This window comes from Belonocnema kinseyi, chromosome 4 (assembly GCF_010883055.1).
Source record: "Belonocnema kinseyi isolate 2016_QV_RU_SX_M_011 chromosome 4, B_treatae_v1, whole genome shotgun sequence".
NCBI classification, from domain to species: domain Eukaryota; kingdom Metazoa; phylum Arthropoda; class Insecta; order Hymenoptera; family Cynipidae; genus Belonocnema; species Belonocnema kinseyi.
Genome location: NC_046660.1, coordinates 50,843,200 through 50,855,735, shown reverse-complemented (window position 1 = coordinate 50,855,735; position 12,536 = coordinate 50,843,200). Strand labels below are relative to the sequence as shown.

The following is a 12,536-nucleotide window of genomic DNA, read 5'->3' as shown; positions in this document are numbered from 1 at the left end:
CCCCCCCCGGAAAAGCCGTATTTTTACCTCCCCCTCCTCCAATTGAAAACTTACTTTATGGACGGTCCCATTACCAAAAAAATGAAAAGATATGCAGTATAAAAAAATACGTCTTAGATAAGAGAATTGTTTCCTGAAAGTGGAATTTAACTCTTTGTTAAGATCAGAAGATAGAAGAAGATGAGGATACCGTACACTATATCGAAAAACGTTTTCGAAGCCTATAGGTAATATTTTTTCCATTTTTAATATTCTGACTATTGGGGTTCCCAAAGAAATCTTTTTTCTTTATTATTTTGCAAACGCTAACTACTCAATTTTTTAGTTTTGTCGAAAAATTACTGCCATACATTTTATATAAAAAAAAACGGTTTTGAAGTTTCGATATGCCGTTTTAGGCCTGTAAATGAGTTTTCTTAGTTTCAAATTAAAACAAAAAATTTAGGCTAAAAATCCTTCCATTCCGAAAATGTATTTGTTATTTATTTATGGATACGCCTTAAATTTTATGAAACAAAAATCAAATTTTGGAGATATTGTTGGACCTAGAATGCGAAAATTTGTAATTTTATTGTAATTAATGGTCTGAAATATCCAATAAACACTATTTTCCTGAAATTATATGATCAGGATTTCTTCAATAATATAAGGAGCATATTTTCAATTAAAAATAAATTAATAATATTTATACTGAGAGAACGACAAAAATGTTACATTTCGAAATGCACAAAAAATACATAATTTTTCTACTTTAAAAACTTCTATAATACTGTATATTGTATTTTACATCTAAAGAAACTTGTTAAAATAAAAAAAATTAATGATAGTATTTTTTCACCAAACTGACAAAAATTAGGGGTAGTGTTTTAAAAATTCAAAATTACACTTTTTTTGACAACCTACAGACTATCTTAGATGAAAATAACATACATTTGCTTAAAAAATTTTAAATAACTATTTAAAACATTTCAAATTATTAAATAATGTTAAATCCTTTCAAAAATTCTGAAAATTTTTTTCAATTTACTCGATTTTTTTCTATGAATAGTAAGCGTTCAATATTGTTATTTATGCATAAAAATTCAACCATTTGACTTACAAATTAAGTTTTTTCGAAAAGAAAAATTGAAAATGTAAATGTCAGATATTTTAAAATAATAAGTAACTGTTATTTTTCTTAATTATAATATTTCAAATTGAATGCCTTGAGAATTAAAAATTTTAGACTAGTACAATATTTGAAATTTAATAAAAGACTTTCATCATGAATATATTATTTTGAAGTCATTTCAAAATTAAAAATAGTTTATAAAATTTCAATCGGTAGTTTACAATTATTTAACTAATAAGACTTTCCAATTGAAAGAGTTTACTTTTTAACGTTTAAATATGGAAATTCTAAAATTGTGATCTGATTACGAAACTCACTTTTTAATCCTGAAAGCACAGTTAAATTGAAAAAATAATATTTTAATTTATATTCACAGTTGATTAAATAAAAATATTTCTTATCGAAAATCTTAAATTTCAAGCGTTTCTAGTCTTTGAAACTGTATTTTAAAATTCTTTCAATTAGAATGTACGCTTAAAAATTAAAATATTATGAATAATTTTAATTTATTTTGAAATCCTACAAATCCCTCAATTATTGTAACATTCCTTAAAATCCTTCAAATCTTTAGAAATTCTTCGAAATTATTTAAAAGTCCCTTAATCGTTTGATATCTATGATAGACTTTGATCACACAGAATTTAAAGCTTTGAAATCCTCTGAAATAAGTTGAACCTTCTTGAAATCTCTTAAAATTCCTTCGAAATTTGTGAAATTGTCTGAAAACCCTTGGAATCTGTTGAAATTTTAAGTAATCCCTTGAAATGTTCTGCAAATTTTGTGAATAAAAAGTTTAAAAATTAAAAAAAAATTCCTTTAGCCAGTAATTTACTAAAATAGGAGCATTAGTGTCATTTTTGTGAAAATAGTAGCACAATGGTTGCATCGTGAAAAAAAATGCTAAAAAGTTTGAATATTGGCGAGAGTCCGAGGCTTGAATTCTATAATAAATGACAGAAAATATTTTTTAAATATCTTCTGAAAGTAAAATGGATTGGAATTTGTTTCTTTTCTTGAAGCATGATAAATAATGATAATGATGCCTCTAGGTGTTCCCGAGAAACGCTTATTCTACCTCGGGAACAAAATAGGATACTTCGTAGCGAAAATGAATCATGGGATGAAAATATTATACCGGAACTCAAGATTCTGGCTTTGAGAGTGATTGCCAGAGAATGGGAAAGGAATCCAATTTTGGAAAAACTTCCAACCTGTGAGGACAGAGATGTTCTGCTCGAAATACTTCCGACTGATCTTCCTTTTAAATTGATTATTAAGGAGATTCCTTACGAGTATTATTGGGAACGTGCAGCCAAGGATAGGTAATATAAATATATAAATAATAAATTTAGATTCCTCTGCCATCACTTTTATGGGGGCTTCGAAGACTCATAACATTGGGGTTCGAAAAATATCGTACATCACTCGTTGGGTTACACACGTCTTTAGCTCTTTCCTATACCTCTAGCATTAAATAATTTCCTTCTTTCTTCCCATCTTGCCCCTCTCTCTCTCTTCTACCTTCCTTAAACACTTTCTTACTAATTCTTCTCTTTTCTCTCTCTTAGCTTCTTCTTAAACTACCATGCAATCTTTGCCGCTCTAGTATTTAATTTATCCCTTCTCTCACTAATCCAGGCATCCTATAGCCTATAACTAGAGTCCATTTTATTAACCTATTTTGTAACTTCTAAATATCTTTCCATTCCTTCAATATCCATATCTCTGATACATATGCTAATACCAGTCATACTAGCATATCAAAAAACCACATTCTCATTCACCTTTTTTCTACCTTCTTTTTCCTTTACTCTATATCGGTTTCATTACTCCTAGCGCTTTTTTATCTTTTATCTTACATGAGCTCTATGATCTCCATCTGTTTTCAAGGTATATACTAAATATTTGGACTCCTTTCCTTCTTCCAACTTTACTCCATCCTTTTTTTCTCTCCCCTCCCTGTCTAAACTATATTATTTTTATCTTTTCGATATCCGAATTCAACTTTTTCCCATATAACTATTTCTATAATCCTCTAATTAGGTCCACTATTCCTCCTTCATCCTCTCATATTCCCTTTTTCATCATCACTTTTTCTATCTGGACTCGCTTTAATGAGTCAAACATCGCCTTTAAGTCCACGAACATTGCTATCATTCCTCCTACTTCCCGCTTACTCCTTTCATTTACCACATAATTCAGAACATAAATGGTGCCAATCATACACACTCCTTTTCTGAACCACATCTGATTCTATGGCTCTATCTTCTTTTCCTCAACTTCCTTCTTCAAACTTTCAGATAAAACAATTAAATGTATTGTATATAACCTTCGCGTTAGCGTCACTCCCCTATAAACTTTAACTTCACCCTCTTTACCTTTTTTCAACTACGGGTAAAACTACACTGTCTTTCCATAACTCTGGCCACCCCTCTCCTCTTATTACTATATTACACACTATACATTGCCATTTCTTTAAATCTTTCTATCCATAACAAGTGCCTTTCCATCTTTCATTATTCCTAATAACTTCACAATTTCTACCCTTGTTATGTCCACTTATTCATTCTTTTCCTACCCTCTTTTCCTCCTTTCCCAACTTACCTTTCTACCCCTCCTAGCAAATCCATAAAATATATTTTCCATTATACCATTTGACTTTACTGATCTACTCTTTTTCTTCTTCTCGGTCTTTATTAAGCACCTTCCAAACCTCTTCTTCTATACTAGCCTCTTTTTCCTCTTCTTCAAACCATTAATTTTTCTCCTCCTCTTTTTGATCGCACAACTGAAAGTACTACTTTTTTCTCTTTTATTCTTCTCCAGTAATTTTTTCCTTTTTCACTGTGATCCTAACTCTTGTCTCACTTTCTTCTTCATCTCTTTACTCGACTCATTTTATACTTGTGCACTCTAACACTCTTTTTATTTCTCTTATCATTATATCCATCTATTCTTTTACATTTCCCTCTCCCATTTGGATATTCCTTGAACTATCCAATCCTTTCTTTCTGCTCTTTTTAACATTACTTAGTAATATAATATAAATACATGTAATATAAGTTTTTCAAACTTTTCTTGAAATTGGAAAAATTAAAATTTGAACCTTAAGGAGTAGGATAATTCATTTTATAAGGCAAAGAAACCAACTTTTGAAACTGAAAACGGCGAATAGTTTGAATCACATCTTTTGAGTCAATAAATTAAAAAAAAATTATTATGAAAATTTTGTCCCCTTTTACATTGCCATCATTGTACATAATTTAATGACAACTTTTAAACTTATTTTAAAACGTGGAACAGGTAAGAGAAATTATAATTTTCTTTAAAAATTACTTTAAAAACGCTCTTTAAATTATTTATATTTTCAAAAATCATTTTCGAAAATCCTTTCTTCAAAATATTAAGAAGTCTTTTCATATTTAAAAAAAATTTCGAGTTCTTTGAAATCGAACCTTTCAAATTATTGTGCAATCTCGGAAAGCTTTAAAATCTTTTGAATATTTTTAAATGTTTGAAATCTTTTAGAATCTTTGATATTATTATGAAAGCTTTGAAATATGTTTGAAATCTTTAAAATCTGTATGAAATTTTGGAAATTTTGTAAATCATTGAAATCATTGTAAAATGTTTTATATATTTTTGAAATCGTGGGAATTTTTCAGTCCTAGAAATGCTTCTGAAATTATTGTAATTTTTGTGAAATCATTAAAATCTTTGGGGAATCTTCAAAATTTTAGTTAAATCTTGGAAATCTGTATGAAATCTTTGCACTTTTTATAAATTATTTTGATATATATATATATATATGAAAAATTTTTGAGCTCTTTGAAATCTTTCTGAAATCTTTGAAATTATTGTGAAATATTTGAAATCTTTGTGAACTCATCAGAATTTCTTCATACTATTTTATTCTTATTTTAATATCATTAAACGATTCTATTATTACACTATTCCTATTTCAATCTTCTAAATCATTGTGAAATATTCTCAATATTCAATATTCAATATTTCCTTAAAAATGAGTTTCAAAATTCTCATTAAATTATCAACAGTTTCGAAATTTTTTTTTTTCATCGCCCAATTGTAAATTTTTAAAGATAAACATTAAAATATTCTAATGATTAAAGGGTTCGATTAATTTTATAAAAAGTTTGGGATTAAGCCCTTGTCTTTTTCCGATTATTTATAGGTGACCAGATGTTCTGTTTTATGACAGCTTTTAAGTTGGAATTTACGACCTATATAAAAACGGTTTAGTATAGAGATACTAAAAGTTATTTTTAAATTTTGGGTGAAGGCAATTATCTAATTTTTCAGTTTCAGAGAATTTAAATTTTAATCTAAAAGATGATTTTTCACGAAAAAATTAATTTTTCACTACCAAAAAGCATTTTTAACGAATAAATTAAATTTTCTCAAAGAAAGAGATGAATTTTAAACTCAAATAATCAATTTGAAAAAAAGTCGAATTTCTAACCAAATAGCTAAATATTCTACTAAAAAATATAAATTTTATATTAGAAATAGAACAGTTTCTTTCTATATAAAAAAATTCATTTTTAACAAAAACGAGTTTTCAGCCAAATAGTTGAATTTTTAACAAAAAATGAAATTTCAACTAAAATCACGAAACTTCAACCAAAAAAGGGAATTTTTGATAAATTTGATAATAAATACTCAATTTTATTTTTATTATAAAAATATTTAAATTCAAGTAAAAGACACGATATCCAACAAAAAATGGAATATTAAAGTTTTCATTAAAAAAATTATCGTCAATAAAAAAAAAATCAACAAAATAGTGTAAGCTTTAAGTAAAAAGATGAATCTATAACCAAAATGATAAACCTAATACGCAGAAAAATACAGTTTCAACAAAGGAGTTCAACTTAGAATCAATTGATCAAATTTCAAAACAAAAAAAATGAATTTTCAGACAAGGTGATTAATTATCTTATCAAAAATATTAATCATGCACAAAATGCACGAATTTTCAACTAAAAAAGGGAAACTTTTAACGAAATATTTGAAACTATTTAAAAAAAATTATTTCAAACAAAATAGTTAAATAAATAATCAAAAAAAAATATTTTGAGCAGAGAAGTTCAATTTTTAACCAACTAGTTGAATTTTCTGCCATAAATGATGAATTTTCAAACCAAAAAGACAAAGTTTTAACCAAGAGAGGTTTTCCAGTCAACAAAAAAAAATTTCAACCAAAGTATAGAACTTTTAAGGCAAAAAGACAAATTAATTAATTTTTAAGCAAAAAAAAATTTTTTTCTACCAAAAGAAAACAATTTTCAAAAAAAGAGTATAGTAACTTTGAACCAAGTAGTTGAAATTCCAACCAAAAAGAAGATTTTTGAACCAAGAAGATTAATTATTCTACCAAAAAGACAAATCATCAACAAAATACATGAATTTTTAAATGCAAAAATTAAAGTTTCAACCAAATAGTTGAATCTTCAACTACAAAATATATTCTTTACTCAAAAATGGATCAGAAAAATTTTCTGTAAAAAAATTAATGTTGAATAACGAAAAACTGATTTTAAGAGAAATAGTTAAATATGCCAGAAAAAACAATGTATTTTTAGCAAAGAAATTCAAATTTCAACAAATTAGTGGAATTTTCTGTCATAAAAGATAAATTTTCAAACAAAAAGGTTATTTTTGACTAAATTGTAAAATTTTTTACCTAACTAAATAAGTTTTAAAAATGGTGTTTAAATTTTAAGTTCAAATTGCGAGTTTTTAAGAACAAAATTTGACTTTTAATACCAAGAATTTGAATTTTTAATCCAAAAAGACGAGTTTCTTAGAAAACTGTTGAATTTTCAACAAAAATATATATCGTTTTTTATTAAGAAAGGGGAATTTCTAAAAAATTAGTTTAATTAAGAATAAAAAAAGAGTAATTTTCCACAAAAAGAAATAAATCTTCAAAAAAAGAGCTAAACTTTGAACCAAGTAGTTGAAATTTCAAACAAATAGTGGAATCTTATATTAAAAAATATACATTTTAAACAAAAAATAAAACGGATCAATTTTTTGTAAAACAATTAAATATGAAAAAACAAACAGAAATAATAATAATTTTAATCGAATTTATTAAATATTCAACCATAAAAATCTATTTTTAGCAAAGAAGTAGAATTTTCTGCCATAAAAGATGAATTTTCGAACAAAAAAAGGTTATTTTCGAATAAATTGTTCAATTTTCTAACAAAATAGTACAATATTCAACATACAAAAAGACGGTTTTTCAATACAATAATTGAATACTCAGCAAAATAGAATAATTTTTACCGAAAAATAAATTTTTTTAAAAATGGCGGTCCATTTTTAAATTCAAAAGTCGATTTTTTTTTAAATTTGACTTTTAATACCAAGAAGTTGATTTTTGAAGCCAAAAATACAAAAAGGTGAATTTTCAACTAAGTAATCGAATATTTAGCGAAAGAAAATGAGTTTAAAAAAAAGATTCGAGTTTTCAAGCTCATCAGTAAAATCTATAAGAAAATATTTGGGTTTTACTCCCAAAAAGTTGAATTTTCGAGGTCATGACGAATTTTGTAGAAATTTGAATTTTTTACAAAAGATTAAATATTCAACCAAAAGGGCGGAATTATTAAATTAAAAGTTTAATTTTCAAACAAAAAATATGAATTTTATACCAAAATAGATGAATTTTTAATAAGTCTTGAGTATTTAAGCTAAAAAGTCAAATATTTTCTGACTTTTAATCTCAAAAAGTTTAAGTTTCAAGTAAAAAAAACAAGAATTTTTTAGAAAACTGAAATATTCGAGAAGTCGAGTACTTTTTCTAAATATGAATATCTCAGTCAATTTCAAAGGAATCGATATGAGATTTTGCAAAAACCTTTACTTAACATTTTTGAAAAAATCAATCACCGGAAGTTTTTTGAAACTCGAAGTTTCCTAGATACATTTTATCGGCGAAACCAAGAAAAAACACAATTATCGACTTACCTTATTTTGCAATTAAATATTATTAAACAATAAGCGAGGTTTAACTTTTTACCGAATTTTTAGGCATCGCTATAGTATTTTGAATAATTTAAGTATTATTGAAATAAATGTTTAACAAAAAAAAATTCTAATAAGAAAAAGTTTTATTTTTTTATTCTCTACAATTCTACTTTTTTTTAAATTGATTTTTTGTTGTTGAAAATTGTCTATTTTTGACACGCGCGGACAATTCTTTTACGGGTGTTCGAGCGTCGGGCTGGTTCTTGCACCCGGCGGCTCAATTTACAACAAAAGAAAATTGGATTTTTTCACTGGGCTCTATTAACTCAGTTTGAATTAGTCAGAAAAAAAGAAAGAGAGAAAAAAAGGTTCACTACCCATCATCCCTAACCATCCCTATCATTTGATCCTAATCCGGGTGTTCGTCAGACACCCTGATTAGGATCAGATGTGTGTATTTCTCCGGTTCAATATAGCTAACATTTATGGACTATATTTGAATCACTTTTTGGTAAATTAAGCAAATTACTGAATGAAATGGTGTTACTCAGCTTATATCCAAGTACGAATACCGCTAACTTGATGAATAGAACGTGCTGCATTTATGCATTCATACATTTCCATAGAGAATTTCATAAGCCTTATCAAAGTTCAACTTTGCAAATTAGATTCATGCAAAATTTAGAATTGCTTTTAACTTTCAAGGCTACTAAAATTAATTAAATTTTCAAGCCGAAAAGATGAATTTTCCAGCAGACAGTTGATCTTTTGGAATCTTTAAAATATTTCGAGCTCTTTTCGAAAGCTTTGTGAGATCCTTGCGAAATCGTTGAAATATTTAAAATCCTTTCATATCTTTGAATTTTTTAAAAACATTTGAAATTCCTCTGAAATCTTTAAAGATCTTCGAACTTTTTCTGATGCTTTTGAAATCTTGGAAATGACTGCGAAGTACATCCAATTTTTTTAAATATCTGAAATTTTTGTGAAATCTTAGAAATCTTTGTGAAACATTTATGAAACCGTTGTGAAATTTTTATGAAATCATACAAATTGTTTTTTAACCTTTCGAAATTCTTTTGAAATATTTCAAATATTTGTGAAATTATTGAAACTTTTGTGAAATAAATGTGAAATTTTTGAAATCTTTTTAAATATTTAAAATTTTTGTAAAATATTTTAAAGTAATTTAAAATTGTTAGAACGCTTTGAGAAATCTTTTGAGCTATTTCGAATCTTTCTAAAATCTTTGAAATGTTTCGAAATCTTTGAAATTAGTTTGAATCTTTGCAATTTATATGAAATCTTTAAAATCTCTGTGAAATCTTTCTGATGTTTTCGAAATATTGTAAAATTTTGAAATCCTCGTGAAATACTTTTAATTTTTTTTATCTTAGTGAAGTCGTTGTGAAATCTTTGTGGAATCATATGCATTTTTTAACGTGTTAGAAATCTTTGGAAATTTTTGTAAAATCTTTAATTTTTGATTCATTCGTTTAAAAATTAAAAAAATTTTGTAAAATATTTTTAAGTATTTTAAAATCTTTAGAAATCTTCGTGAAATCTTGTAAGCTCTTTCGAATCTTCTTGATATTATTGTGAAATATTTGAAAATCGATATGAAACATTTAAAATGTTTTGCAATCTTTTAAATTCTTTTAAAATCTTTGAAATATGTATGTCAGAAATGTTTGAAATTTTTGAAATCTTGTAAAATTCTTAAAATCATTTTAAAGTCTGTTTAAATCTATGAAATCTTCATAAAATCATCGAAATTTTTGTAAACTATTTTGAATTTTTTGAGAGATCCTTTTCTAACTGTTGGAATCTTTGTAATCTTTTGGAATCCTTGAAACCATTGTGAAATCTTTGAAATCTCTTTGAAAGCCTTGAAATGTTTAAAATCTTTTGGAATCTTTGAAATCTTTTTAAACCCTTGAAATCATTTGTGAAATCTTTTAAAATGGAAATCTTTGCAAAATTATCATAATCTTTCTGGTATTTTTGACACCATTGAAATCTTCTGAAATAATTTAAAATGTTTTGAATTCTTGGAAATCATCATGAAATATTTGAATTCCCTGAAATTTTTGAGAAGTCATCAAAATTCTTATGAAATATGTTAAATTTAAAAAAATTTGAAATCTTTGTAAGAAGATCGAAATTTTTGTGAAATCTTAGTTGTAAATTCAAAAGTTTGGTTGACAATTAAAGTTTTTTATGGGTAAATTCATCTTTGTAGGTCGAAAATTCAACTATGTGGTTAAAAAATAAACCATGTATTTAAAAATGCAACTGTCTTGTTAAAAATTTATTTATTTTGTTCAAAACTTACATAGTTTGTTAATAAATCATGTTTTGTTGTTGAAAATTGATATTTTTTGATAAACTTCCGTCCCTCGGGATTCGAAATTCATCTTTTAGTATAAAATTTCTTAGTTGAAAATTCAACTGACAACTGACGGAATGTTTTTCCGAATAAATAAACTGTGACTGATTAAAATTCAACCATTTTTTAAGAATTAGTAAGGAGCGACATTTGTTAAAATAATTATTTTCCGTAGGCTTTACATTTTTTTCATGAAAAATCCTGTTAGAATTATGAAGTTTAAAAAGTGTCCTGATTAAAACTTTCAATATAAAGATTCAAATGAAAATGCCTCGAATTTTAAAAATATGAAAGATAAAGTCACAGAGGTACTTTCAGTCACAGAAAATAAATGAAAGAAGGAATTACGACAGTTATGAAGTTTTCCTGGGTCCTGAATGCTTTATGCAAGCTGCCATCTAATATTATTCTCGACGCTTGGTGATGCTCTTCACTGAAAAAATTATGAAGTAGATAGGGAGCGTATACAATAGTCTTTCTGCCGAATAGCATTTTAAAGTTGAGGTTTTCACAAAATTTTCACGGAAAACTAGGTTGATCTGAACCTCTAAAAAAAATACTAAATTTTGTATCTAATTTCAATCTAAAATTTGAAAAAAAAAACGTAAAAATCGGAATTAAGAAACATTTGTAGGCCCCGGAATCACTTCAGAGATAAACAATAGTGTATATAGTCTCACAAAACTTGGCAAGTATTGAAAATATTTAGGATACTAAAGTAACTGAAATTTACGAAAAATAGGTTGCTGAAAACGAAATTCAGTAAACTTTGATAGTAAGTTTACTAAATTTTTATTAACAATCAGAAACGGTATCTGAAAATAAGAAATGGTTTTCTGAAATTCCTAATTGCTAACAGAAATATAAGTTGTCTTAACCGAAAAAATGCGTAGTTAGCATTTTTAACAGTGTGCAATGGAAAAATAACTATATTTTTTAGGAAAATGTCCAGTTTTCGAACCTAATATTTTTAAAGAAATAAAAATGAACTTAATTCTTAACTTAAAATGTTATTGCTTAGTCTAGAAATTATGAAAATACCACTTTTTTACTTTAATGCGAACTGAATTAATATTATCTAATAAGGGAATCTATTTTTGGTTGCAAGTTAACTATTTTCTTTTTTGCTAAGAATTTAACTTTTTTGGCTAAAAGTTTTACTATTTGGTTAAAAATATATTCATTTGTTGGAATTCCAAAGGTTTTATTTAAAACTCGTATTTTTGTGTTGAAAATTAAATTTTTTATAAGAAATTCTTCTTCTTGTCATCGAAATTAAAATATGTAGTAAAAAACTTTTTGTTTCTTGACTAAAAAATGTTGACGTTGAGAGCTCATCTATTTTGATGAAAATGTACTTTTTCGCTTTGAAAATTCGTCTCTTGTGATAAACATATCACTTTTTTGTTAGAAATGCAACTGCTTCGTTAAAAACTAAAATGTTTCGGTTATAAAATAATTTTTTATTATAAATACCACTGTTTTGTAAAAAAATAATATTTTTGGCTCGAAGATTTAACAATTTGGTAGAAAGATGAAATATCTGGTAGAAAATTTAAGTATTCTGTATAAAGTTCTTCTTATTGGTATAATATACATTTTTTAGTTAAAAATGCAACAGTTTGGTTTGAAATTAATCTGTTTCAAATTGAGGATTCAAGTATTTTGTTGAAAGTTCATTTTTGTTGATTAAATTCAACTAATTTTTACATAACATTAAAATCTTTTTTTGTTTGTTAAAATACCAAGTATTTCATTTTTTTATGAAAGTTGATCTTTTCCGTAGGAAAATAAAATCTTTGCTTGAAAATTCGTTTCTTTCTTTTAAACTGAAAATTGAACTACTTTGATACCAAATCCACTGATCGTTTGAAAATGAAATGTTGTGAAAATTCATATTCCAGAGTTGAAAATTCGTATTTTTTGGTTAGAAAATTAATCTTCTTGATTGGAAATACAACTGTTCTAATACTCTTTCCAGGTTGAAATAAAATGTTTAAATAAGAATTTTAATATATATATATATAATATAATAAT

The 12,536-nt window shown here is 25.9% G+C and overlaps 2 protein-coding genes across 5 annotated transcripts in view; one reads left to right on the top strand and one right to left on the bottom strand.

The window, feature by feature from the left end:
• The window catches only part of LOC117172088 (Kv channel-interacting protein 2), a 108,491-nt gene that overhangs the window by 17,175 nt on the left and 78,780 nt on the right, over positions 1 to 12,536 (bottom strand). The window lies entirely within an intron of this gene.
• Positions 1 to 12,536, top strand: part of LOC117172087 (dynein regulatory complex subunit 5-like) — a 90,709-nt gene that overhangs the window by 35,678 nt on the left and 42,495 nt on the right. The window contains exons 2-3 of one of the 3 annotated variants that reach the window (XM_033359847.1): positions 168 to 227; positions 2,161 to 2,433. In XM_033359847.1, coding sequence (XP_033215738.1) covers positions 181 to 227; positions 2,161 to 2,433 — 320 coding nt within the window. In that variant the 5' untranslated portion in view covers positions 168 to 180. Of the gene's footprint in view, positions 1 to 57; positions 228 to 2,160; positions 2,434 to 12,536 lie in introns of those variants that run through there. The other 2 variants (XM_033359846.1, XM_033359848.1) reach the window with 2 other exon arrangements.